The sequence below is a fragment of the Kuraishia capsulata genome, genomic scaffold, assembly GCF_000576695.1.
Source record: "Kuraishia capsulata CBS 1993 genomic scaffold, Kuraishia_capsulata_scaffold_5, whole genome shotgun sequence".
Classification (NCBI taxonomy): Eukaryota; Fungi; Ascomycota; class Pichiomycetes; order Pichiales; family Pichiaceae; genus Kuraishia; species Kuraishia capsulata.
In genome coordinates this window covers 776,287-802,730 of record NW_019172954.1, presented here as the reverse complement: position 1 = coordinate 802,730, position 26,444 = coordinate 776,287, and the positions used below count along the sequence as shown (strand labels likewise).

Below are 26,444 nucleotides of genomic sequence, written 5' to 3'. Positions count from 1 at the left end.
CAATCGGCAGATAGGGTGTTTGGTGATGTGTGTTTGTTGGATTGTAGAGTAGACGGTTACGGGTTACAGTGGTGTTGCTCTTGTGACAGTCCGAGAAGTTGGTTGATTAGGCTGATCTAACCAGGGTGGTGCTTGGTTATATTCTCTATTCTCTCAATGTTTGAGTTGCCCGAGACTGACCCTTTGTGGAGTGTGAACAAGAACTTGAGGGATGCTCCACCAACACGCTTTGTTGCAACACAGGCCATAATATGTGCTGTTTTGGGTCTGTTTGCGTTTATTTCGTTCTGTGTGTTGAGATGCAACTTTCCAAACATTTTTATGGCAAGATTGAACTACCTGAATAACTCCAACAAAAAGTTCATGCCTCCCTTACTACCTGTCAAGTCGCTCTTCGGTTGGATTCCCGTCGTTTACCGCATTTCGGAACACGAGGTTCTGGAATACGCGGGTTTGGATGCCTATGTCTTCCTGGGATTTTTCAGGATGAGTATTAAGCTGCTGTCTGTATGTTTGTTGTTTGCCGTTACGGTTCTATCTCCAGTGAGGTACCATTTCACAGGCAACTATGATCAAGGAGGTGATGATGATGGGGATTCTGGAGATGGAACAGGAATTATGGAAGACGGTTCTGGAGAGTCCCAAACGGATTACAAGGCTTTTATGTGGATATACGTGGTTTTCACATACTTATTCACATTTTTGACACAGTATTATCTTCTTGACCAGACCAAACGGGTGGTATCAATGAGGCAGAAATACCTCGGTCAACAGAACTCAGTCACAGATAGGACCATCAGACTCAGTGGGATTCCTCCGGAGCTGAGAGACGAAACTGTGCTAAAGGACCATATTGAGTCCTTTAACATCGGCAAAGTGTCCTCGATCGTAATCTGCAGGGAATGGCAAAAGCTGAATCATCTGTTCAGACAACGTGAAATTGTTATTGAGCATCTCGAGTATTATTGGGCTGAGTATCTGGGAAGAACTCAGATTGATTCTTTGAATATTCGGCCGTTTGTTTCCAGCTCGTTGGCTCTTAGAAATGGACTACCGCCATCAGACGAAGAGAACAGATACAGAGATGAGACCACTTCTGAAGAGGAAAGCCTCAGCGAGAGTCTCGGTGAAAGATCAAACTCCTCGTCACCAGATAATACGCAGCTGTCTGAGTCCATCATCAGCTTCAGCAGTACATCTCATAGAAAGCGGCCCGTTATCAAGACTGGCTTCTTTGGTTATTTCGGGAAAACAGTTGATGCTATCGACTTCTACTCCCAGCAGCTTGCTGTTTTGGATGACGAGATTGTCTCTGCCAGGAAGAGTCATTATCCTGCCACTCCAACAGCTTTCGTGACCATGGACTCCGTTGCTACTGCTCAAATGGTAGCACAAGCCGTTTTGGACCCTCATGTCCACTTCTTGATAACCCGTCTTGCGCCGGCGCCGCACGATGTAATCTGGGAAAACGTCTGCCTTCCAAGAAAAGACAGAATATTGAAAGTTTACTATATCACCGTTCTTACGGGTCTTTTGTGTGTTGCGTTCATCATCCCCGTTTCTTCATTAGCAACGCTGCTTAACTTGAAGACTATCTCGAAGTTCTGGCCAGATTTGGGAGATTTTTTAGAGAGAAACGTCTGGGCCCAAACGTTTGTTACTGAAATGCTTCCTGTGTACTTGTTCACTTTCTTGAACTTTGTCATTCCATATCTCTATGTGTGGCTGTCGTCGAAGCAAGGGTTTGTGTCTTATGGCGAGGAAGAGCTCTCGATTGTCTCCAAGAACTTCTTCTACGTTTTTGTGAATTTATTTCTAGTTTTCACGATGGCAGGAACGGCTTCGAACTACTGGGGTTATTTGAGTGATACAAAGAAGCTTGCTCTTCAATTGGCTGCTTCGTTAAGAGGACTTGCTGGGTTCTATGTTGATACCATTTTGCTTCAAGGTCTGGGTATGATGCCATACAAGCTGTTGTTGCTAGGACAACTGGTGCAGTTTCCCTACTTCAGAGCTAGTTGCAGAACCCCAAGGCAGTTCAAGGAACTATACAAGCCTCCTCTCTTCAACTTTGGTCTCCAATTACCGAGACCATTGTTGATCCTCGTGATTACCATCATCTACAGTGTGATGTCTACCAAGATCTTAGCCTCCGGTTTGCTCTATTTCATAATCGGATTCTATGTCTACAAGTACCAGTTGATATACTCATGTGTGCACCCACAGCATTCGACTGGAAAAGTCTGGCCTATAATTTTCAGAAGAGTGGTGATGGGTTTGCTCATTTTTCAGTTGACGATGGCTGGTTCCTTGACCTTCACCAACGATTACATTCTCGCAACATGTCTTGCTCCGTTGCCTTTGTTGACAGTTGCCTTTTTGTGGAACTTTCAGAGGAATTATCTGCCGTTGAGTTTCTTCATTGCCCTTAGGGCTATCAAGGACGATGCTGTTGATACAACATCAAGGCCAAACCCACACAGTTTGCTGACTCCAACAAAGTCCCGTACAATTGATGAGAGAAGGGAGTTTAATCAGAATTATCAATATCCTTACTTGGTTGGTGCGTTGGACGGGCCTTGGGTGGCATTAGACGGCGACCAGATCATCATGGTCACCAGTGACGGCACGGTAAGAAAGCGGTACACCTTCAATGAGTACTGAGGGTTGTTGTATTTTATTTTATTTTTTGCTGAGTGTTCAAAAGGGTTTTGTGTATCATTAGTTGGGACATTATATAAAGAGTTCGAAGAGAAAGCTACTTCAGTAGTTCCTCAAATACCAGTGCTTTCTGCTGTATTGCAAGGTACTCATCCTTTGCCAACTCAAGCCATGGCAGTCCGAACATTTTGCTCACGATGGAAACCAAGATCAGCTGGCTGATCGAGGTCTTGATGATATTGCCGCAGAGCACGCAGATTGTGACTCGCCAGTAGTCGTTCTTGGGGTTGTTGAGCAGGACGATATGGATCGTTTCTATGAGGATTATGGTGTGAATGAACTGAACGAGCGTCTTTGTGAGGTTCAAAATTGAGATATCGTAAGGCCAGATCAACATCACTATGGGAAACAGCTTTATCAGATTCGACACCAGGATCGTCGTGGAGATGATCACCACGAAAAACGATCTCGAATAATGAAATTGTTGCACCGTGGTGACTACAGACACGGAGGATGAATCGTCACTGTAATCTGAAAGCTCAGGAGATACGGAAGCTCTCCTCAACGTGCTGGACAAAACGTGCGGCTGGATCTTCTTGAAAGTGATGGTCTCAGCACTCCCAAAGTTCAGCCAAAAGTAGAGCAAAACCTGCACCGTGATGTCAACCAGAAAAAATTCTATAATCGCCTTGCACAAGAAAAATGCGTATTGCGAAAGCACATTTGTGTGTTCCAGTATCACCCTCGTGGTGGCCGTAGGCCTTCTGGAATGTGACTCTATATAGTTCTTCTCCTCATAGGCCCAGGTCAGATACACCTCAAACAGCAACACCAGCACCAACAACCGCAGAGTTTTGTCGTATTTTCGTATAAACGAAACTTTGGCAGTAGATTCCGGATTGTTAACAAAAGTGCATTGATTTGTCTGGTTGACCAAATGGTTGTATATTAAATGACGATATGCTTGTTGTTTCAGTAACATCAGGTCGATAAATAGTAGCACGTTGTCATACTCCACATACTTGTCTGCCACCTTGTGGCAAACATCACACACTGTGAGTTTTATGTGGTCGCCCTTGTATTTATAATACAAAGCCTCAATTGGCTCCGAGCATTCCACGCAAATCATGCTTTGTTACTAGTTGGTTTGGTAGTAGAACCATGAAGGAGCACTTTCAGAAAAGGCCGTCTGTCTGGCTCATCACCCTTGGCTCATCGGGGGTTACCCGATCTGGACACTCATTGAAAGCACTTCAGCAAAACTTGTCTTGTCTTGTTTATGAAGTCTTCTCTTCACAGCATTATTTACGACAAATGGCCCCCGCATCCATTTGTAAATTTTACCAAAAAGGTGAGTTGTCGGTTTCTCTGGTATGGGATCTCATATACTAACTTATAATCAGGAACGTGTACTAAGGGAGCGAGTTGTCACTTCCTTCATCTCGACCCAGACCAGGCAGACTTCATAAAGGACTCGAGGCTTCAGGAGAAAGCCGATGAAATTAGGGCTGACGTCAAAGAGGCAAAGGATTATCTTCCTTTTCCCCAGGACCTCACATCTTACAGTCTAAAATCCGCCAATCAGAATCTCATAAGCGGTAGAGACTATTCATTCGAGGAGCAACGGCTGCAATATTTGGAAGCGGTCCAAACCAACACAGTACCTCAATATACACAGGAGATCTCTGCCAGGCGAAACGATTTTGTGAAGTGTCTGAATTATCTCGATAAAAACTCTGAGAAAGCCGCTAGATATCTGCAACTCTGCCTGACAATGCAAAACAAGACACCCAATCCTTTCATACCGTTTGGAGTGGATTTGAAAGCCTCTTCGCCATCATCTGGATCGAATGCTTTCGGATCTAATAATGCATTCTCGAACAGCACACAGCCGCGGGCCAATCCATTTGGAAATTCCGCTGCCCCTGCCTTTGGATCCAGCGGGTTTGGTTCCAGTGCATCAGGGCCCCAGAACCAGATCACGTCTTCCCAGACTGGAAATGCGTTCGGCTCGTTTTCTGCCACAACACCCTTTGGAACAGCTTCTTCTAATTCAGGTTCGCCTTTTGGGAAAGCTTCGTCGGGGTTTGGGGGGTATGGATCAGCAAATTCCACTACTACCCCTGCGTTTGGTCAATCTGCGTTTGGCCAGGCTGCGCCCACCACATCTCCGTTTGCAAAAGCTGCTAGCACCCAGTCGCCTTTTGGAGCCACTGCATCAACAAGCTCACCGTTTGGTCAGTCTTCTGCACCTTCAACTAATTCACCCTTTGGTCAGACTACTACGGCTGGACCCTCAGCTAGTTCGCCCTTTGGCAAAACGACTGCTCCAACTGGTTCACCTTTTGGTCAAAGCAGTGCTTCAACCAGTTCACCCTTTGGACAGACGGCTACATCAAATGCCCCGTTCGGTCAGACCGCTGCGCCTGCGTTTGGAAAGCCAGCCTTTGGTCAGCAGCCCTCTCAAACCTCACCATTTGGACAATCATCCACAACATCCGCCAGTTCTCCATTCGGAAACGCTTTTGGAGCCTCAGCATCTCCGTTTGGAAACACAGCAACTGGATCAGCCCCTCCTTCTGGAAGCTCGGCCTCTGGCTTCGGATCCGCTTCTAGCGGCGCAGCGCCTGCTTTTGGAAGCTCTGGGTTTGGACAAAGTCAGTCTTCAGCTCCTGCTTTTGGAAATGCTTTTGCGAATTCTGCCACCACCAACTCCCCTTTTGGACAGGCGGCTTCCACTTCACAGCCCACCAATATTGTTTCTCCTTTCGGCAGTGCTGCGTCTCAGACAAACAATACCCCATTCGCTTCCTCCGGTTTCGGCCAACCCCAAAAGTTCGTCCAAGCTGATATTCCTGAAGAAGAGACCAAGCTGGAGGACATGCCCGAAAATATCTTGAATGCATTCAACGCTGATCGTTTCTGGCTCGGGGAAGTGCCCGTTATTCCTCCTCCCTTTGAGATATGTTAATTAGTATATTGTGGGTTTATTCGAGAAGGTTCAATGCATATTGTCATTATTAGTTTCATTATAACGTGAGTTTGTCGTAGCTAGCACCAAGAGACCGGGTTCTGGTGTTTCATAGCTTGCGCTTCACCATCAACTATTTGACTCAACTATTTTTCTGTATGAGTCCAAAACAACAGACTTGTTCTGCTTAGTTTGTACGAACGCTTGATGGTAGAGCTCAATGATCTCCTCCAGGACCTCTTGCTTTCTCTTCTGGCCATCAACAATGTTCCTCAGCTTGCCTTCTAACTCTCTCCTCAAAAACGGTTTGGTCAGCGATATCCTGTCAAATCCAATCTGGTTGAACCCTTCTACTAGTCCATAGCCCAGTTCAGTGGGAACGATTTGTAACACTTTTGACCTGCCTGTTCCTTTCGGCACTTTGACAGCATACTCTCTCGTCAGAATCTTCTCGATATGCTCTGCAATTGTGGCATCGGTTCCAATCTCGTTGGCGTCCATTAAAGCAATTAGCTCAGACTCGGTGAGATACTCGGGAGGTGAAGTACGGCCGGTCGCTAGTTCAGCCTTAGAAAGGTTTATGATCTCTCCCATTTCGAACGCAGGCAACTTTTTGGAGGACTCCCACTTGCTGTATGTGTAGATGTCTAAGTAGTTCGTTTCAATCACGTTCAGCCCAGAGGCAGCGAAATCCTCAGTTCCCCATCTTACTTTGACTGTGGTAAGACTTCCAGTAGCGTCTTTAGAGCAACATGCCAGAAATCTGCGAACCACAAACTCGTAAACCTGTTTCTGTTTCGCATTCAAAGATGCTCCATCAGTGAAGCAGATCGGATGAATTGGAGGATGGGCTTTATCGTCATGAGAACCTTCCCTCGGAGTTCTAAACTTGCCAGGCTCGTTGGCCAATGCTGCTGCATACTCTCCCCACGTAGAAGACTGCGCATGCTTCTCTATCAGGCTCTTGAAATCCATGTTTTTGGGAAACTTATCAGTCTCTGTTCTGGGATATGAAATGAAACCCATGTTGTACAGTTTCTCTGCACAATCGACGGTTTCCTTCGCACCCATTTTGAAGATGTTGGAGCAACACTTTTGAAGTTCTACAGTGGTCAAGGGCAATGGCGCCCAATTGCTGGTAGGTCTTGAACTGACATTGGTGACAGTTGCTTGATTTCCTGAAAACTGGACACATTCCTGGTAGATCACAAGAGCAACAAGCCTGTCAAATAAGGAAGGCTTGCTCCAGGTGAGAGGCACTTTGGAATTCCCCTTTTTAGCCTCAATCGACAGGTACCAAAATTCTTCTGGAACGAAGCTTTTCACTCTCTTGTACCGATCAACAACAAATCCAAGAGTGGGAAATTGACAGGCCCCATACGAAACCACCTTGGGGACGGTGTCTTTGAATCGTGCCCTGAAAGTTTCGGTCAGAAATCTCGTGAAACTGGCACCCGTTCGAAGATCAACCTCCATTCGCGTGCTAACCGCATCTATAGCATTTTTGTTCAGTTTGATGGGATTTTTAGCAGCTCTCACTATGTGTGATCGCTCCAGATGAGAGAACTGCGCTCTGTATGTGTTATTCAGATTGAAGAAACCGTTCTTCTTTTTGGCCTGTTCCAAAATTTCAAACCCGATATACTCTCCTTCTCGATCACAATCTGTCCAGATCATCAAATGGTTGGCACGCTGAGCCTCATTCGTGATGTTGGTGGCCACTTTAGCACTGTCCGATCCAGAGCCTTTGGTCATGATCGGTGCCTGGAACAGTCTGTCGGGATCACAGTTTCCCCAGGCAAAAGACTCGGGAAAGTCTATCGACGTGAGATGCCCCAAAACTGATGTCATGGTCACGTCGCACCAACCCCACTCGGGAAACTCGAATCTGAAGTCGTAGTTTTTCACGTATTTGTTGCCTGATTCCCGCAGAGACACCCGGCCGCCACCCAGAGTTTGGGCCACAGACTTCGCAATAGAAGGCTTCTCAGCAACGCATAACACCCTAGTCATATTCTAGTCATGTCAAACAAACCAAACAAGTCCTGTTGACTTGGTCCAACTGAATGCACGCTCGCTTCCTTGTCTTTGACGCGTCTCGAGCATACGTAGGCGTCGAAGTGTGAGACTCAATTTTGAACCTCTGTTCTGTCTGCACCGCCTCGTTCAGATGAAGTTCAACCCCATCTTCAACAGTTAGAGAGTGTTACTGCAACCGAACCACTTCAGAATTCACAATGGCTGATACTACCACGAATACTCTGGAGAAACTGCACACGTCTGGGCTAATACGCCGCGATACCAAGACAAATACGTTGATTCTCACAGGTGCTGAACTGCACGCTCCAGAGAACCAGGACCTTCTAGACAAGCTGATCGAAGGACTCAAGGAGAGTGTTCCCGTGACGGAGACTGTTAGAGCGTCGAAGCTAAGCTCTTTGAAGAAGACGGTGTTTGTTTTCAGCAGCGTCAGCACCTCCGAAAGGGTGCACGACATTTTGGAGTCATGCGGACTGAAGGCTAGTTATAGTCTATGGGATAACGTATCGCCTTTGGAACAGTATAATGGCCCCCAGAGCGCTGACGTTGAGTCCATGCTCTTAAATGGAACTCTCAGTGGATCCCATGATGTTAATGGTACTGAAGATTTGGGTAAGTGGTCTTTGTCGCCAAATGCCACCACTGAGACATCCGATGTTCCCAATCCGGTATTCAAGTCCAACTATCTCCAATTGCCAGATCCTGGCACCACAATTTTGCAATCGCCTCCCGGGTCTCCTTACCTTGAGTATGTTCCTGAGTTAGCAGAAGAAGCCCCGGATAAGATATCGATAAGTGATCCACAGTCTCTCTCTCATCTGATGTACCAGACTACGCTAGAGAAAGACTCGTATGAAAAGGCTAGGCCTTCAGACACAGAGGTACAGGTGGGGAAAGATAACATTTTGGTTTTCTCGCGAGACGAAATCAGGACGTTATTTCCTGACGGGGGTGTGTGAGATGAAGAAAGCTATTTGGGTTACAGGTCATATGGATAAGCAAGGTCTTGGACTACACATGGGTTTGGTAATAGTCATAGTCATTAGAATCGTATACGAATGCATTTTGAAGATTCAAACGAGCTTGAGTACTCAGATGAGTAGATATTTTTCAATTGAGTACTTCACCCTCGTTTATCACGGGAGTTTCAAACTCCCGGCCGTGCATCTTTTCACCTTCTTTATCTTTATCCTTATCGGACTCTTTTTCCTTCTTCGACAGGAAACTGAGCCTTCGGGTAAAGGAGTTTCCAGCGTTTGGTTCTTTCCCAGAAGAAACGGCTCCTGGACCAGAAATGCCGTTTGAGGCAGCTGATCCGGGAGAACTTGTGGAGAGTTGGCTTGCAACGGTCATCTGTGAGTTCCTTCTCGAAATCTTGGAGAAGAATCTAGAAGACTTCGAGGCCATTCCAGAAGGTGAGCCCATATTTGGATGGTAGCTCAATTCGTTTTGAGATGTTGGTTCTGTTCCGTCATCATTCAGAGAGTTGACCGCAATACTCGATTTGTCACTTCCCCTAGTGGGCACCTTTGTAGGAGAAACACCAAAAGGAAAGATCTTTTTCTTGAAAAACGATGGCGAAGATGGCGCATCGTCCTGTTCCGACTCCGAGGCATCCACAGCAACGCTGCTGAGAGACTCCGAGTTCTTCTGTTGATGGTGATCATATCCTCTGAATACCTCTGGTGAGTCATCCTCATGTTCGACAACAATGGAAGGTTGTACCAAGGACTGTAATGCTTGGTTCATAGCGTTAATCTTCATCTGAGGCTGAGATGGAGCCACCATCTCCATGGTGGGACTGAGACTCGAAGTGGGGCTAAAGCTGTAAGAGTTGTTGGTGGTCATTCCCCAATGATCGGTGGTTTCTTTCACCGGGGTATTGTTCCAGATGCTGCTTCCAAAACTTTCGCTTCTGTTCCTACTGCCATCAAACTCTGGCTGAGGTGTTGGGTTCATTCCAAACGGATCGAGCTTTCCAAGCGATTCATGGTGGTGGGGCTGTTTTCTCAAGATGTTAAAGAACCTCGAGCTTGGATTGTTATTACCGTTGGGGTTTTCCTGGTGGACAGCTTGCGTTTCATCTGAATTGATGTCTGACGACTTCTTCCCGAAGTTGAACACATTCGATAATCTCTTTGGAGAAAACGCAGACATGGGGTTCTCGGTTGGTATGTGAAGCTCAGCTTCACTCATATGAGAACTCATTGGTATCAACGGCGAAGCGTGGTTGGAGCTACCAGGCGAGGTCATGAGATCAAAGAGAGATTGGTCTCTTCCAAGCATTGAGTTACTGGTGGAAGGCAAAAGTCTGTGGTCCGGTGAGCCCATATTTTCAACAGATGTTGGCATCATAGCTGCGTTGTTCGTATTGGAGTGCATGGAAGCAATACGAGAATGGCTTTGGTTTGGGTCTTTCAAATGGCCACCTCTAGTATGGAAGAAGTCAATTCCTGTTGGTGCCAATACACCGTTCTGCTGGAACTCGCTTGCCGAAGAAACGGGTCTCAAACTCGCGTGATGACCAGAGGTGTTGGTGCTGAAGTGTGATGACACCTGCGATGAGCTAGGCAGCATATCCTCGTCGGTGATCTTGAAAAACTTGCTCAGGTCTTCACTATCAATGAGTGATTGGGGCAAGAGCATGTTCACACTTGGTGATGGAAGAGGAATATCGTCCTCTTCAGCAGTCAGGTTGGGGGGAATATCCACAGTCAGGCCTCCAGCTGGACTAAGATTCATGTTCTGAGATGGTGAGCTGAAATAATGGTTGCTTCCCCAGACTGGAACGAAAGAATTGGCCATTTCAGCTCCAGTCTGAGACGCTGTTGGCTTCGAGTCAATTGGTGCATGGACTGGAGTTGAGGGCTGGACGCTTGGAGGAGGCACAAATTGTTGGACCTGCGGGATACCAGCTCTCTGTTGAGATTCTGCACCTGGGAATTCTGTTTTAGTGTCACGCAGCTTTTGGATAGTTTGGAATCTCCGAACCTCCTTCAACTGCAACGCTCTCCATCTGGCATCCCGCGCAGAATCCTCGTTAATCTCCGCTTCAATCTCTGTCTTCCAGCCGGGATTCAGCTCTGACAGTTTCTCCAAGGCTTTGCTACCCTCGGCACCAACTGCACCAGTGTGAATATCGGTTGAGGTTTCAAGAGCTCTGAATATAGTTACCAAATGTTTCTTATCGTTCTCCAGCTTCTTTCTCTTTGCCGACAAATCCTTGATATCGTCCTCTATTTCATGGTTCTCATTCTGTAGTGCAAATATCTCCTTGTTGAGCATCTCTGTCTTCGAAAGCAATTCCCTTTCGGTACGGGACGCATTTGAGTCCAGCTCTTTATTGGAGTTTCTCTTTGCCTCTAACATTTCCATCCATTCACTCATTTCCTTCTCCTTTTCGTCAATGGTTTTCAGTTTCTCGTCGAGCTTCATTCTGTTTTTGAAAATTTTGTCCTCAAAATTCCTTTTCGAATCCTCTAAGTACTTTATCTCGGATTTGACACTCGCTCTGTTGGCATCCTCGATCTTCTTCCTCTGCCTTAGATCGTTTCTGGTCGAGTTTAGCAGGTTTTCTTCATCCCTGTACTCCAGCTGGCACTGAAGCTGCTGCTGCAAGATGGACCTGAGGTCTTCTTGGCCAGATTCCAGCAAAAACCTCAGCTCTTCGATATCGGTAATAGTCTCCGGGTCTGGGAGCTGTTCCTGTGGTTTTTCAACAGTGTTTGATCTGGAACGTCTCCCAGGCGGTGATTGTTTGCGGAAAGTGTTGTGCATTTTGACCTTCTCTTTCTCTGCTTCTTTGGCATGGGCTAAGTGGTTCAACAGGTCTTCTGGATCGTCCTTGAGATTGAACTCGAGACCTTCGCTTGCAGATTCTTCTTTTGCCATTGGCTGGGACAGTTGGGTTTCCCGGGTTTTCACGTATATTGGGAAAGATTTGGATCTGTAGTTTGAGACGTTGACAGCCACCAAGTCTATCTGGTAGTTTGTGTTGGAGATCAATGAGTCTAGCAAACAGGCTTTTTGACCCCCGTCGATCACTGCAACCTGAACACCATTCACGTATAAAACGTAGTGATTAATGGCACAGGTATTCACTGCTGACAATCCAAGCGGAGGAGTTGGATCTGAGAGCGAATCTCTTTGATCCTCAGAATGATTCGATCCACTGGAGGTATCCCAATGCAATGCTATTGAGCTCTCAGTCACATTGTCTATGGATATTTGCGGCACTTTAGGCACATGGATATTCAAGTTGCAAATGGCCTTCTCGGTTGGAACCGTGTTCAAGTCAATGAACCTGTGTATCAGCCAGCCAACTGCGGCCAAAAAAAGGACGTAGATGATCATGGCGAAGGTTGTTGTGGGTGTTCCAACTCAAGTTCCTCTTGGGCTCGTTGAGTCTAATCGGTAGCAATAATGATAGCTCTGATTACTTGTTTGTCCTCTAGAAGATCTAGCAATAAAGTAGAAACAAGGCTCAACAAGGCCCTCTTGTGTTTCTGAAAGAAAGCCTTACCGACTAACCGACTCGAACAAAAGAAGAAGTTGTCGGTGGTCGTGCGCACCCTGAAATTTCGAGCTCTATTGCATGATGAGGTGAGGCTCAGATCTTGGTGAAAAGTACGGAGAAGAATGAATGAAGCCTACAGTTCAATCGCTTGCATAAGTTTTAATCGTTGAAACTGTGCAGCGAACTTGCTTGTGTACAAATGGGTGTTGTTGTGGGTTTCTTTGGTCTTTTTGTTGAAATTTGGTACGGCCAAACAACAATCCGAAGGCCTGCAAGGCCCTAAGATTAGTATCTTTTCAGAAATTTACGGGTTTTTCCAAAATCTAGTTTATAACACTCTAACAACGATATTTTATTGATAGACAATTTAAAAACAAATACCCCAATTCCCAGAAATAAATAGCGCGATTAAACGTCAAGTCTCCGTGGGTAACTGTCTCTTTTCCCATACCGATGAAGGATAAGTCAAGTTATCTAGGCCTTTTTTGTGTGGTACAAACGAATGGCTCCGGAAGAAACATAAGGATGCTCCAATGAGTGCTCAAAAGCTTCCAAAATGGTTTTTTTCAAGTTCTCGACTGCCATCTTTGAGGTTTGGAAATGGAAAGCAAATCTGTTTCCCATGACCTTCACGTCATTTCTAGCAGCAATCGTCTGCAAAACCTCAGGGTCAATCTTGACCTTCTTAGGGTCAAGAAAGACAAAGTTGGTATCGGCTGGTCCCTCCAAGGCCATTCCGTGCTCTTGACAGAACTTTGCAAAGTCCGAAGCGAGAGCAGATGCTCCCTTGAGCTTTCCAAAGTTTTCATCAATGGCAACGGAGGCCATGCGGGCAAGCATACCAGCCTGGCGAATACCTCCTCCGTTTTGCTTCTTGAAATGGTTGGCCTTTTCGACGAATTTTCTAGGACCAACCAAGATGGAACCGATTGGGGCACCCAACGACTTCGAAAGGCACAGAGAAACAGAGTCAAAGTATTGACAGTACTCACTGATGGGAATACCTGTTTCTGCAGATGCGTTCCAAAGCCTGGCACCATCCAAGTGTAGTTTGACGTCGTTTTCCTTACACCATTCGGAGATTCTTGCGATTTCTTCGAGTGGCATAATAATTCCATGGACAGTGTTCTCCAGAGAGACAACCTTAGTGGGTGCCATATGGATATCACCGTCATCCGGAATGTAGTTGTCAACGACATCTTCCAAAGTCAAGTAAAGCCCATTGCTTGGAATCACCGGAGTGACCATGGCCTGGGACAACGTAGCCAAACCACCAGCTTCATGCGCATAGACATGACCTCTGAAGTCACAGAGGATGCGGTGGGGTGGTTGCATCAAATGGGCACGCAGACCAATTTGATTGGACATTGTTCCAGAAACACAGAACAATCCTGCTTCTTTTCCGGCAATCTTGGCAACTTTCTCTTCAAGGTCGAGGGTGTCTTGGTCCTCTTTGTATACTGAGTCACCAACCGTGGCCATGGTGACGGCTTCAATCATGGATCGGGTTGGAACAGTGAAAGTATCACTTCTGAACTCATTGTGGCATGGGTAGAATTGGTCCTGAGTCATTTTTTTCCCTTCTGGCTGAAGAACTAAAAGTGACTGCTGGAGAAAATGATTTGTTTAGGTTTCTTTAAAGAAAGAATGAAAGGAGCTTGCGAGCCTTTATTCTTGCGTAATAATGTCAACTAATCTAAAGAAAGGAATAGCAAGAAGGTTAAAATTATAAAGGTGCGAGTATGGGAGTTTTATACTATGCAGATGCATGCCCTATCTGTCATTAGTCATAGCACAAACCGGGCTGGGTGAAATACTTCCAATCTGCCCATAAAACAACGCTCCATTGGAATTTCGGAAGAATAAATGGACAATCGGAATCTCCTGAATACGATGGTTATAACCATACCATATTTATTTGGTTATATCAGGCCAAACACCTTAGGAATGGGGCCTGTATCAAAGCCCGCACAGTCACGTGACAGGTGAAAGTTCTTCAATCCCGGCAACTGCACTCCCAGACATCCTATTCGTCGGATCGGCAGCTCCAGCGTTGCCCAGTGGTGTTCAACATTCCATCAGATCTATAAATCTATCGAGCGATAAACTTACCCCAGACAGATTCCTGAGGCTGATAAGCACAAACGACGCGATACAATAGCAGATAACGGTTTTACCAGATAAGGAAAAGTATTGGCAACATGGGGAAGCCCATGGAGGGGTTCATGCAGGAATTTTGCTGACTCGGCTAACGGAGTCAGGAAGTTTTTAGGGGGGACGACCGACGAGTCCGAGAGTTTTTGTGACTCTGCGAGTATCCTGCATATTTGAGCGATCGGTCCCCGATCGGTTACTTTTGATCTGACAGTTGAGATAAAACTACGATGTCCTCTTTATTATGCAATTGGCGATAACTCATTGTTATTAAGCGTGTTCTGGATATGTATGTCCTAGTCTTCCAGTACTCACGTTGAGCTCACGTTAACTTCACGTCATGGCAGAAGCTTCCCGATGAACTCCAATCTAATATACAGATTCAAGGGTTCAGAAGATTCCTAACTAAGCTGACTCCTTTACAATGATCTTCTTTATGATGGTGAGTCCTCCAGGAGATCCATTCCAGTTCTTCAAGTGTTTCACACTCTCTGCATCCTGAAGATCAGGTACTGGCCAGCCGGTTTCGAATAAATGCTGTTCCTTTCTGATTCTTTCTTCCAAATGCTGCTGCCTAGCAGTTGGTGGTCTGCCTGGTCTGCGGTCCTCTCTTAGAGCCTCAAGTTCCTCATCGTCTCTTGTGATGAACGCCTCAATAAACGTCCTGATTTCATCCACGGAAAAACTGTCTTTCTGATATTGAGGAGTGAGAATGGCCTGCTGAAAGAAGGAATAAATCAAGTTTTCTCCTCCTCTTTTCTCAGCATGCTTGACTTTTGCATCCTGAAGTTTTTTCTCTCTTAAAGTTGCACGGTTCAGCATCTTGAACTTTCTGCCCTTTGGATGCACCGCACCGCGCGAGCTCTTGAGAGCCTTCTGCACCTTTCCTAAACTCTTGGCCATAGGCATCTTGAAAAAGTTATATATGATATAGTGTGAAGTGGGACTGGGAAGAAAGCATAGTAGCACTTTCTTCAGTCTTGGTTCCTAAATTTTTTTGTTGTGATTGGATCTCACACGACTTTTGGGCAAGAGGTTAGATGCCCTGGCCAAACTGGACAAAATTTGTTAAGAGACTTTTCTGGTGGAGTTTAACGGTTGTGCAGAATTGAGTGTTGAAACTAAGTTGTCTTGGCTATGGCTGGAATAGTAAAGTATACCGAGGAAGAATTACGCGGTTACAGTGTTGCTGCTGTTGTTCCGGAGGGAATAGATTTGACTGGTTTCGCCGAAATCGTCAGATCTGACAAGTTCGAAGGTGAAGAGTGAGTTGTGGTTGAGAAGCTATTTGATGAGAGCTATTGCTTTCGAAGAATTTCACTAACGGAGTTTTTGCAGTGCTTTTTTGAACGGAAGAAGGAAGTCAAATTCTGGTTGTAAGTTATGAATCCCAAGTTGAATTGACGATCGCTTTACTAACCAGACTAGTTACTCGTCCAAACCTAAGAAAGACCAAGCACCGTGAAACCAAGCAGACTGATGCGGATGGATGGACCGTGACAGTTCCAGCTCCAAAAGGCGGAAGAAGGTTATCTGGTCAAGGAGAAGAGGGTGCCAGAGAACAGATTAGAGAGTCCAAGGACCATGCGCTCAAGGTGAAGACTAACAGCAAGAACATCTCATCCAAGCCTGCCGATCTTAGGGACGCCATCGCAGAAAAGCAAACCATTACATTCAATGCATTCGATGCTTTGGGTGATGAAGAAGATTGAACGAGCCTGTGATTATGCCCATTTGGCTGAGCTGATTAGCCCCTGCCATAGATCTTCGGTCTCCATTCTGATTCCATCTAGGAAGTAACGAGGATATTTATATCAGGTTTATGAACTTTGTTTTTCTTTTATTGAATCTAAAAACCACGAGAATCTAATGAGAACAGTTTTTGTTTCGAGTACGTTTGACTTAAACAGCGATCAACTTACCATCTGTATCATGGTCATCCTCTAGACTGAGACCAGCCACCAGATTCGCAAGACCACTTCTGGTTACGTTTACGCTGACGTTATCAGCAGTAGAATCCTCATGCCTGCCTCTCAGTAGAATATCGCCTGATACAGCCTTGCGTAGGTCCTTCACGCCTGGAGCCTTAGAGTGACGGCTGACTGCAGTAGAGTGAGCGGCCCACGAGAATGCGACAGAAATTAGGCTCTGAGTATCAGCAGTTTTGTCAAACGTTTCCGTAAGATTGTCCGAGTCCGTGTGATTATCGCGAGCAAGTGTGTCATCAATGTTACCGTCATGAGCGCTGCTGGTGCCTCTGATCGAGTCATGTCCGTTGGACAGATGCAGAAACGAGCTTTGGGCAGACATCGACAATAATGTTGGGACTTTGGAGGGTCTCAGTAACATATTAAAGTCACCTCTGTGAGACTCAGGGTCTATGGAAGGAACCAACCATTTTGACGCTGCCTCGTTCGCAGACAGTAATGAGATCAGCTCTGGCTTACTGAAGGTAAGCACCGCAGACGAACCAACAAGAGTTCCAACAGCAAAGTCGTAATCTGAATACCACACACCATTGGCCTTTCTGGCAGCTATTTTAGCTCTCACTTCATGTTCTAAACCCTCAATCTCGAGCTGTTGTGAGCCCCTCAACAGAAAGAGCATGGACAGACTATCACGGGCAACCTTAGAGACACTGGCATCCTTCGACAATTCAGCTTGCCAGCGGAAGAAGTATGGCATACCGTTGTATAAAGCGTTGATGGAGAACTTGTCAATCACCACGAGAACAACTTTGGCCAGAGTGACATATAGCTCGGGGGAACCCTGCGCAAACAACTGATCAAGACTCGCAAATATGTGCACAATGGCGTTGCTTCCTTCATTTGAAGTTATGTAGTTATGGTAATCGGGTGTAGTTGTTTCTTTGACATGTGTGAATTCAGTAGTGAAGAACTTGATCAGAAGATCAAGCCAGTTCTTCTGCACAGAAATGCGCACTGTGTTATCGATGCTCTCAAAACCAATGATGGAAAAGAGTTTGTTCCAAATACCCAGGGAGCACGGTTGTCTCTCAACAGTGTCCGACTGCTTGTGTGCAACATCAATGATCCCACTTATATCGCGAATAAACCATTTTGATGACAACTCAAACCTCTTGGAGCTCGCTTCTGAGCCATGAACCTCCTCTGATAATTTGAGGTAGGATTCACTGAAGACCAACAAGGACTCGTCCACCATATCTGAGATTTGATCCTTGTAGATGATGTGTTCTGCCAGGCTCTGTATACACGCAGAGTAGCTTCCAACCAAGCTTTCGGAGTTGGCAACAGTGACCAGTTTGTCCTGTTGATCGAGAAGCTTGCTGACGACATCTCTCACCGATAGACCAATAATGACAACCGATGAAGACAACAGGGCGCTAATGTTGTCTATAAGAGTCTTCTGAGACTTGAAATCCTTGTTTTCTATTGCCTCCGAAATGAGCGATTCCAGGATGAGATAGCGAAGCTGGACGGGAGTCCAACTGGCAATCATCTCTATAAGAGCATCAGACCATCCCTGGTCCATGCTAGGGACGGAAGATGTTATGAAACTGCCCACAGCTCTAGTGGACTGGCTTAGTTGCGAGGGATAGTCCGTGTTGAATAGAGCCTTCAACGAGTTAATAGCCTCCTCTTCCACATTCAGATCATTATAGTTGAGATCCGTGTTCACAGTTTTGGCTGCCCTGATGGTGTCGTTCTCCATGGAAACATGGGACTTCATCTTTGCCAATAATGCGTTCTCGCTGAAGTGGCCAGTAACAGAGCTCAAAATCAAAGCAACAGCCTTCTGGATCACAGCTCTGTCGAAAGAGTAAGAGTATCTCAAACACACGGCAACGTATCTGCAAGCCACCAAAGAAACAACCAGCCATTCCGATTCATTCGGTTTCTGAGGCTTTGCTCCCAGTTCTGCATACTTGTTCACCAGATTAGAGAACCCTGAGATGAAGTCCTTGTCGGCCGCAAGCGTAGAGTTCAGCTTCTTGCAAAAGATACCGAGGACCTTCAAAGAATGCTGGCATAATGCCAAATCACCAGTTTTGACCACCATCGTCAGTATATTCACGATATTCCCTGCAAAGACACCCAAATTCTCGGAACACTTCTCAGTCAGCTCGGCAATGATGTCCAGGGTAACCTGGATGTTCCCAGTCTTAACACGGCTGGTGTCCACGGCTGTTTTTTTCTCCAAAAAGACACCCACTTTCTCCAATTTTGTCCGTCTTGTCGTGGCATAATAAAGTAGATAGCTCAATTCGGCGTTGTTAGGTTTTTTCTCAGTGCTCTTACCTGCGGGATAACACCGAAGGATCAGCTTTTGATGCTTCGGCCTGAGTCCAGAAACTAAACCCATTGCGAGAGATGGCAATCAAAGCGGTAGATGGATTCGCCAATTTGAGGGTAGCCGAAACAGCTCCAAGACAGATCAATGGTGTACAAGAGAGTAATCGCCAGCTCAGACTACCGTGTCTTCAAGCCTCGGCCTTCCATCCGCTAACAAGAAATTGGCCCATCAGCCGCACGACCTTTTTCCCAAGTGTAATTTTTGAGATGGTTTGTTAGCTTGATTGACTTTCAGTATTGTGTTACTTCTACGAACTTTTAAATTTTATCAAAAAATGCCACCAACATATGTCAAAGGAGGCGCCTGGTCGAATGTGGAGGATGAAATCCTCAAGGCTGCGGTACAGAAATATGGTTTGACGCAGTGGTCCAGAGTGTCGTCCTTGTTGGCAAGAAAGACTGCCAAACAAGCCAAAGCCCGTTGGACGGAATGGTTGAATCCTAATGTCAAGAAATTTGAGTGGTCTCGAGAGGAGGATGAAAAGTTGTTATATCTGGCAAAGACGATGCCAAACCAGTGGCGGTCTATAGAGGCCGTTCTCGGTAGGACCGCTACCCAGTGTGTTGAGAGGTATCAGAAGCTACTTGACGATGCTGCGTTGGGCCAGGCTTCTTCTGAATATTCGCTGAGTGGCCTAACTTTGGAGTCCAGTGCTGCTACTGGGAATTCACAGGTTGGTGACATAAACTTGAATCCTGAAAGCAAACCAGCCATGCCTGACGCTGAAGATATGGATGACGATGAGAGGGAGATGATCAGCGAGGCTAGAGCTCGTCTGGTAAACACACAGGGGAAAAAAGCCAAGAGGAAGACACGTGAGAGAATGATGGAGGAGAATCAAAGAGTGGCGATGTTACAGAAACGAAGGGAGCTGAAGCAGGCTGGTATAAAAACCAAGATCAAGCAGAAAATCACGTATAAAGATCAGATGGATTACAACGCCGATATTCCCCTTGAGCACGTTCCTCCTCAAGGACCGTTTGACACTGAATCTGAGCAGCTGATGAACCAGAATGACAATGAGAAGTATGCTAATGTGGTGAATAGGTTTGGCACAGAGAACGAGCAGACCAAAAATCGCAAGAAGAGATCGAAGGAATCCCAGAATCAGAAGGAGGCGAGGCAGGCTGTAACATATGAAGCCTCGTTTGCACCCGAAGATGAACCGGTGAAAAGACGAAGGCTGGAACTTTCTGCTCCTACAGAGGCAGAACAGAGAGGGGAGTACGCCGTGGTCGGCGAAGACGAACGGATAGTCGCGGCAACCCGTGAGTTGAAGGAGATTTCGGGTACCCAATCGGCATTATATGCTGCTTTTGGCCAGCAAGAGGATGTGGACGAAACAAATGAGAAGAGCGAGAACGAGAGTACCCTAGAGACCAGCCAGCAGGCACCTGATTCAGCTCCTGTCAAGAAGGGCCTCTCATCATTGAGAAGCAGATTGGCGGCGTTACCTAAACCAGAAAACGATCTGGAATTCGAGCTTTCAGAGGAAGATAAGGAGGATATATCGAGTCCCGAGCTTGAGACAGAAAATGCCACACAGTTAGCGGACAAAACACGAACTTTCGTGAGGACGTCAGAGATCCTCTCCAAAGGGCTCCCCGTTCCATTGGCTAGCAATTTGAAATTTGTCACCACAGACAGTCAGGATCCTCTTGAAAACATGATACAGCGCGAAGTTTTGGCTCTGATAACGGACGATATCAAAACCCTGGAAGATTCAACCCAACCTCTGGAAGATTTAAGTCCAAGTCAGAAAGCTGCTGTGCAAGAAGCCATTGACCTGGAGGTGACCTCTAAGCCCCAAAAGAGCTATGACATCGCGATCGGTGCCACTGACGTGGGAACCGAGGAAACAATCGAGTTTCTAACAAAGTTGGGTTCGCGCTCCAATAAGCTCGAGAAAAAGCTCAGACTAACGTTTGGTGGATATTTGAAGAGACATGATGCACTTGTTGTCAAGAGAGATGAACTCCTACAGGAAGGGCTCAAACTTCAGGAGAAGGAAGTGGTATATTCCAGGGTTGCACAGGACGAGTTTTTGGCAATCGCAAACAATTCTGCCGATATTCAAAACGGAGTTGATTATTTGGTGCAGGCAGAACAGGCAGGTCAGCAAAGACTCAAGGAGCTCAGAGAGCGTGGGGAATAAATAAGGTCGTGCTTTGATAGTGCGCTAGCGAGCTGGAGATGCGATGCCTCGACTGGGGTCTTGTTACACCTAAGTAAACATATTATCTACATAGACTCTTCACGAGAATTAATAACGAGTTGACGATAAATCTCATTTGAGATCTAGAATGAGCTCAAACGTTCTGGAGATTCCTTTTCGAATTACCGAGGATGTTCCATTGGGGGAGGCCATAACTAAGATCATTGAGAATGAATTCTACCAATCATCCAGATCGTTCATCGAGGACATTCGTGAGATCGACCGCCTACGCCATGATATTGTGATACCCGCGGTGTCATTAGAAAGCTTGGGACTGCTTCAAAAGTATTATGTGAATCTGCAATGTTTAATGAAAAAAATGCCGGATGATCTCGTGGTATTCCCCTGGTCCAATACTTTGGGGGGCCATGTGTCTCGTCCTAACAAGATAAAATCACTGCGATTTGAGGCATTGAATGTCGCGTATAACATTGGAGCTCTTTATTCGCAACTGGGATATCAGCAATCGCGTAAGAGTGTGGAAGGCATGAAAATATCGTGTGCTTACTTCCAGTTTGCTGCTGGGGCCTTCGCTATGTTGCTCAAGCTCACCAAAGACAGCGAGAGGCTTTTTGATATTCCTTCAGAGTTGCAGCCGGAGATAGTGGTTGTTTTCAAGGACCTCATGCTGGCCCAAGCGCAGGAGAGTATCTGGCAACGCGCAGTGGGACTCAAGACGAGGGACTCAGCGATTGCCAAACTCGCTATTCAGGTCAAAGACTTTTACTATCTGGCCAAAGAGGGTGCTTTGAAGACTCGTGCGATTCCCCAAGGATGGAAAAATCATATCACATTGAAAATGTACCATTTCCAGGGAGCTGCTTACTACAGACAATCATTGATGTATCTTGAAAGTGGGAACCATGGGGCCCAAGTGGCATTCTTATTGGCAGCCAGTGAGGCAGGCAAAAATGCAACGGCTAATACCAAGGGGGTTTCTCCTGCTGTTTTGGACGATTTACAGAGTTTTCTGGCTGTTTTGAGCGAAGATGCACGCAAAGCTGAACGCGACAATGACCTGATATATCTCGAGAAAGTCCCGGAATTGAGCAGCTTACCCGACATAAAAAGAGCGCTGATAGCCAAAGCAGGCAGCATCGATATTGAAGATATCGAAGCATGCGAGAAGGATCATCATAAGTATGGAAGACCACTATTTCAGAACATTATCCCATTTTCAGTTTTTCGGATTGCTCAGTCCTTTAAGGAGAGACAGCTAGAGTATGTGGAGAAGGAGCTGAAGAATCCAGTAAGGCAGTTGTCTAATGAAATGTCAGCATACTTGAGTTCCAAAGGACTACCATCAGCCGTTGAAGCTTTGGAAAGACCACATACTCTACCAGATTCAATACGACAGCACTCAGAATCGATTAAAAACGACGGTGGAGTACCTGCAATTGTAAAATCGTTGCAACTATTGGACTCACAGAGCAATAAGTGCTCAAGCATTCTCGAACGCTGCCAGAAAAAGATAGACGATGAAGAACTAGAAGATACATCATTTAGAGAGAGGGAAGGATCGCGGAGATGGACCCGTTCGAATACCAAAGAGGCCGCCTCAAAGCTGATTTCTAGAATCCAGAATGGAATCGATACGAAGGCCAAAGCTAGCGAAGGAGACCAGGTAATCAATCACGAATTCACTGAGATACAGGATCTTCTTGAGATTTATGGTGCAAGCAACAGCGAGAACCTTCTCAAGGAAAGGCTCCCTCCTGCAGTTATCGCTGAACTTGATCCAGCTATGAAGTCCGTGGTGACAAGTCTGAGTGAGAAGCTCAAAGAATGTCGCATAATAGAGGAGAATCGCGACGATTTCATGGAATCTGTTGATAGCAAATCAGACCGCTGGAGTATTATGGCAAAAATGGTTTCGGAATACAAAACGTTGAAGAATCAAGGAAACGACAAGGAAATCACGGAGGATAACTTCATTGGTATTTATCGGAGAGAGCTCAGTGTGTTTGAGAGTGATTCTCTCTATGTGATTAAACAGCGTGAACAGCAAACTGACATCTTGAAGGATGTGGACAAGTTCTTTGCAAAGTTTTCACAATTGAAGGAAATTGGTATGGACGTTCCTCAAAATCGCCGCCTAGTTCTTCAATCAATGGAAGACTCATTCAAGGCATACAAAGTCTTGACTCGGAACATTGAAGATGGTGTGCAGTTCTACAGTAAGTTCATCCCTACGTTGATGGCTCTGCTACATGATTGCGAGGCATATGCGGAAGGGAGACAGATCGAGGCTAGAGAAATTATGTCAAAGCTGAGCCAGGTGGGCATTGGTGCTAATCCTTCTTTTGGCGCTTCGGATGGTAAGTCTAGTCAAGGTATTTGGACTCCTGGTGATGATATTAAGTTTGGGTGAGGTTCAAAGTTTGAAGAACTTGAATCAGTTTGTTAGGACTTCGTCGCTCCAGTATCCTGCTTTTTCCTCAAAATCCATTTCTCATTCTCCTTTCTCCTCTGCAGCCTCTTAACTGTGTTCTTATGTCTATTGCTAGCCATGTGAATGTCATACTGGCTTCCCACAAATACCAGCGGCTTTTCTGTTTTTGGATCGGTGCAAACCTCGCAGACATAATGCTTCCAGTTCTTTTCTTTGGAATCCGTATACTTCGAGAGAGGTAAGAGGCTCTCCATGCCGCCTGGTGTTTGGTGATACTTCTCCACATTCACTTTCTCAAGGAACTCCTTTGTGATACCCTCACCTCTCTCCATGACGTTTTCTTCAAATTTATGCAGATCTGTGGCATCAAGCAGAAAGATCTTGCCTCCCTTGCAAAAGCCGTGTGCTTGCTCCATGTTCATTTCGGGAGCAAGCAGGTTCCGTATCCACTTGACCTGTGATTTAGCATATTTGCGTGTGGCTTGCTTCATCTTGGATATGCACTGGTCCAAAAGAACTTTCTTCTCGGTTTCAGGTTCGTCCGACTCCAGCCAAGGCAGAAACTCCTTGAAACCAATCATCTGCCACACACCCTTCTCGAGATCAGGAGGCTCTTGGAAAGAGGTATAGGCAGAGTACAACTCCTTGAGTTCTTCAATTGCCCCCATCTCCATCATTTTGTCTACCCTGGTGTCTAATCTAGCGTCAAGAACACTTTTTTCGGAATATAGCCAAAAAACCATGGTGTTGAACCTCAGTGGAGACTCCTCAGTGTCTGACTTCTTCTGTTCACCGTAGAATTCAGAAGCCTTTTTCTTGGTGGTAAAGTAAATTTCCAACGCTCTTCGTATTCTTCTTGTGTCATTTGGATGAAATTTCTCCGAAACTTCGGGATCATACTTTCGCAGGTGGGTGATAAGCTGTTCCGGATCACCATCCAAAATGGCCTGCTCCTCACCTGAAATTTTAGCTTCACTCGTATTTGAAGTGACTATCGTTTTGTTGTTGAAAAGTATAGATTGCAAATAGTAGTGAGTTCCGCCCACCAATATCGGCAATTTTCCCCGTCCATGTATATCTGCAATCGCTGCCAGTGCCTCTGCCTTGAATCTGTGTAAGAAGTACTCTTCGTTCCAGCCTACATGGTCCATCACATGGTGCGGTATACCTTCTCTCTCTCTCATGGGGTGTTTATTCGTCAAAATAGCAGCTGACCTATACATTTGCATGGAATCGGCATTTATGATCTCACCATTGAACTTTTTAGCGAGGTCTATGCTGAACTGCAGAGCCTGGTTAGAATGCTGATAGGGTGGTGAAATTTCACGTTCTACTCACCTGGGATTTCCCAACCCCCGTGGTTCCAATAATGCACACTATGCTTTTCGAAGTCATCCTAGCAGATATTCTGTGCATGGAGCCATTCGAAATACTCGGTTGAGCCTATCTCTCACCAAACCGTGGTTTGAATCGCAGTGAAAAATAGACGTATTCCGAGGCCCGGACCTCCCCCGGATTGGCCGATGCCTGGTTATCTACGGCTCGGATAGATGACTGACACTTCCCACTTGAACAAATACCATGGGTCCAAAGATTTCTAGTTCACCACTTATAGATTCAGCTTTGGTGACCACCAGTGATAAAGAGCTGCTCATTTTCCACCTAGAATACCAGCAACACTCACTATGGTCCAATCAGAGATCTCATCCATAGAACATGCATTGACTCACCATATCAGGGTCTTTCTATTCCAGCATTTTTCAAAGGAGGGCCTCCGGCGAACATGTTTCGCCACGTCATTGGGAGTTTGTCTGTTTGCAGGTTCGGTAATGACCTTCTCTTTATTCACCGATCCCCTCATATATGATCTCCAATATTCACAATTACAGATCAACATCATAGGAGGCTCTATAGCTGCGGGGCTGTACTTCTTCCTACCAATGCTCGGGTATCTTGCTGATCTACACGGACCCGTGCTTCTGGCTGCACTGAGCATGTTAACATTTGGACCTTCCTATTTTCTTGCTGCCATAGTTTACAAGTATAAGCTGAGTTATCTGCTGATGTGCCTGGCCTTCATGCTAATAGGCGCAGCCACGGCCTCGCTCTACTTCTGCTCGCTACTGACATGTGCCAAAATATACCCCCAGAGCAAAGGTTTGAGCATATCGGGGCCTGTGACTGCTTTCGGAGTCAGTGCCATGCTTATAACTCAAATCACGAAGCTCAGCTATTTTTCAAAGGAAGGTTCTTCCATGACAGACCCATTCAAGTGTTTCATTGGCTTCACCATACTGTACTGCGTTTTGAGTTTGCTCAACTGGATTGCCTCCGTGATGGTCACGGTAGAAAAGGAAGTGGTATTTGATACTCCAGAACAGAACTACGGGTCTACTGCTGATTCTGAACCATTTTCTTCTCCGGAAGAAGAGGCAAACCACAGGCGCACGTTTGACGCTTTCTTGAAAGAGCCCTCCACATACATGCTTCTATTTGCCTTCCTCTTTCTAGCAGGACCCATGGAAATGTACGTGACGAACATGGGTAATCTTCTGAAGGTCGTGGGCACTTCTGGTGCGTCTTCTCCCATCTCCAAACAGGTGAGTGCGTTCAGTCTTTCGTCTACTACGGCCAGACTTTTTGTGGGTGGTCTGAGTGACTTTTTGGAGAACAACAGCCGTCTCAAGGGCAAATATGCCATTATGGGTCTTCTACTAGTGACTTGCATCCCTGGTTTAGTCGGGTTCTCCATGATCGCTACAAACCAGCCGCATTTTGGCACTATCACCACATTGGTAGGCTGCACATACGGTGCCGTATTCAGTCTGTTTCCCACGATAGTTGCATCCAGATGGGGCGTTGAAAATCTGGGGTCTACCTGGGGAACGTTCATGGTTGCTCCTGCTACTGGGAGCGTTTTGGCAGGAACGTTCTACGCATTGCAGTACAGTAGGAGTTGTGTTGGTTCGGCTGATAACACCTCGTGGAACTACTGTTTGACGTTGCCGTTTGGAATCATGGCATTTGGGTTTGCATTGGCAATTGTGTTAATTTTTATTTCGTGGGGACAATTCACACGTCAGAATGATAAGTATGAGGCATTATCCCAACATGAGCAGTCATGATTGGATATATAGGTTTGATCCTTCAATCTTGGTGA

The 26,444-nt window shown here is 46.0% G+C and overlaps 15 protein-coding genes across 15 annotated transcripts; 7 read left to right on the top strand and 8 right to left on the bottom strand.

Moving 5' to 3' along the window:
- Positions 1-156: 156 nt before the first annotated feature.
- KUCA_T00004413001 (uncharacterized protein) lies at positions 157-2,664 on the top strand (the record flags this gene model as incomplete). The annotated part of the gene is made up of 1 exon (XM_022601146.1): positions 157-2,664. The coding sequence occupies one exon, from the start codon at positions 157-159 to the stop codon at positions 2,662-2,664; it is 2,508 nt and encodes an 835-aa protein (XP_022460421.1).
- Positions 2,665-2,758: 94 nt separating this feature from the next.
- On the bottom strand, positions 2,759-3,790 carry KUCA_T00004412001 (uncharacterized protein; the record flags this gene model as incomplete). Its single annotated transcript, XM_022601145.1, has 1 exon — positions 2,759-3,790. One exon carries the CDS (start codon positions 3,788-3,790, stop codon positions 2,759-2,761), a length of 1,032 nt encoding a protein of 343 aa, XP_022460420.1.
- A 185-nt stretch (positions 3,791-3,975) lies between these two features.
- KUCA_T00004411001 (uncharacterized protein) lies at positions 3,976-5,632 on the top strand (the record flags this gene model as incomplete). The annotated part of the gene is made up of 2 exons (XM_022601144.1): positions 3,976-4,012; positions 4,065-5,632. The coding sequence occupies 2 exons, from the start codon at positions 3,976-3,978 to the stop codon at positions 5,630-5,632; spliced, it is 1,605 nt and encodes a 534-aa protein (XP_022460419.1).
- Positions 5,633-5,761: 129 nt separating this feature from the next.
- On the bottom strand, positions 5,762-7,645 carry KUCA_T00004410001 (uncharacterized protein; the record flags this gene model as incomplete). The annotated part of the gene is made up of 1 exon (XM_022601143.1): positions 5,762-7,645. The coding sequence occupies one exon, from the start codon at positions 7,643-7,645 to the stop codon at positions 5,762-5,764; it is 1,884 nt and encodes a 627-aa protein (XP_022460418.1).
- A 224-nt stretch (positions 7,646-7,869) lies between these two features.
- Positions 7,870-8,631, top strand: KUCA_T00004409001 (uncharacterized protein; the record flags this gene model as incomplete). The annotated part of the gene is made up of 1 exon (XM_022601142.1): positions 7,870-8,631. One exon carries the CDS (start codon positions 7,870-7,872, stop codon positions 8,629-8,631), a length of 762 nt encoding a protein of 253 aa, XP_022460417.1.
- Positions 8,632-8,782: 151 nt separating this feature from the next.
- On the bottom strand, positions 8,783-12,025 carry KUCA_T00004408001 (uncharacterized protein; the record flags this gene model as incomplete). The annotated part of the gene is made up of 1 exon (XM_022601140.1): positions 8,783-12,025. One exon carries the CDS (start codon positions 12,023-12,025, stop codon positions 8,783-8,785), a length of 3,243 nt encoding a protein of 1,080 aa, XP_022460416.1.
- Positions 12,026-12,662: 637 nt separating this feature from the next.
- On the bottom strand, positions 12,663-13,760 carry KUCA_T00004407001 (uncharacterized protein; the record flags this gene model as incomplete). Its single annotated transcript, XM_022601139.1, has 1 exon — positions 12,663-13,760. The coding sequence occupies one exon, from the start codon at positions 13,758-13,760 to the stop codon at positions 12,663-12,665; it is 1,098 nt and encodes a 365-aa protein (XP_022460415.1).
- Positions 13,761-14,747: 987 nt separating this feature from the next.
- KUCA_T00004406001 (uncharacterized protein) lies at positions 14,748-15,251 on the bottom strand (the record flags this gene model as incomplete). The annotated part of the gene is made up of 1 exon (XM_022601138.1): positions 14,748-15,251. The coding sequence occupies one exon, from the start codon at positions 15,249-15,251 to the stop codon at positions 14,748-14,750; it is 504 nt and encodes a 167-aa protein (XP_022460414.1).
- A 228-nt stretch (positions 15,252-15,479) lies between these two features.
- KUCA_T00004405001 (uncharacterized protein) lies at positions 15,480-16,054 on the top strand (the record flags this gene model as incomplete). The annotated part of the gene is made up of 2 exons (XM_022601137.1): positions 15,480-15,607; positions 15,766-16,054. 2 exons carry the CDS (start codon positions 15,480-15,482, stop codon positions 16,052-16,054), a joined length of 417 nt encoding a protein of 138 aa, XP_022460413.1.
- A 190-nt stretch (positions 16,055-16,244) lies between these two features.
- Positions 16,245-18,686, bottom strand: KUCA_T00004404001 (uncharacterized protein; the record flags this gene model as incomplete). The annotated part of the gene is made up of 1 exon (XM_022601136.1): positions 16,245-18,686. One exon carries the CDS (start codon positions 18,684-18,686, stop codon positions 16,245-16,247), a length of 2,442 nt encoding a protein of 813 aa, XP_022460412.1.
- A 265-nt stretch (positions 18,687-18,951) lies between these two features.
- KUCA_T00004403001 (uncharacterized protein) lies at positions 18,952-20,832 on the top strand (the record flags this gene model as incomplete). Its single annotated transcript, XM_022601135.1, has 1 exon — positions 18,952-20,832. One exon carries the CDS (start codon positions 18,952-18,954, stop codon positions 20,830-20,832), a length of 1,881 nt encoding a protein of 626 aa, XP_022460411.1.
- A 148-nt stretch (positions 20,833-20,980) lies between these two features.
- KUCA_T00004402001 (uncharacterized protein) lies at positions 20,981-23,263 on the top strand (the record flags this gene model as incomplete). Its single annotated transcript, XM_022601134.1, has 1 exon — positions 20,981-23,263. One exon carries the CDS (start codon positions 20,981-20,983, stop codon positions 23,261-23,263), a length of 2,283 nt encoding a protein of 760 aa, XP_022460410.1.
- Positions 23,264-23,295: 32 nt separating this feature from the next.
- On the bottom strand, positions 23,296-24,513 carry KUCA_T00004401001 (uncharacterized protein; the record flags this gene model as incomplete). The annotated part of the gene is made up of 1 exon (XM_022601133.1): positions 23,296-24,513. One exon carries the CDS (start codon positions 24,511-24,513, stop codon positions 23,296-23,298), a length of 1,218 nt encoding a protein of 405 aa, XP_022460409.1.
- An 11-nt stretch (positions 24,514-24,524) lies between these two features.
- Positions 24,525-24,679, bottom strand: KUCA_T00004400001 (uncharacterized protein; the record flags this gene model as incomplete). The annotated part of the gene is made up of 2 exons (XM_022601132.1): positions 24,525-24,557; positions 24,623-24,679. The coding sequence occupies 2 exons, from the start codon at positions 24,677-24,679 to the stop codon at positions 24,525-24,527; spliced, it is 90 nt and encodes a 29-aa protein (XP_022460408.1).
- A 290-nt stretch (positions 24,680-24,969) lies between these two features.
- Positions 24,970-26,409, top strand: KUCA_T00004399001 (uncharacterized protein; the record flags this gene model as incomplete). Its single annotated transcript, XM_022601131.1, has 1 exon — positions 24,970-26,409. The coding sequence occupies one exon, from the start codon at positions 24,970-24,972 to the stop codon at positions 26,407-26,409; it is 1,440 nt and encodes a 479-aa protein (XP_022460407.1).
- Positions 26,410-26,444: the final 35 nt, after the last annotated feature.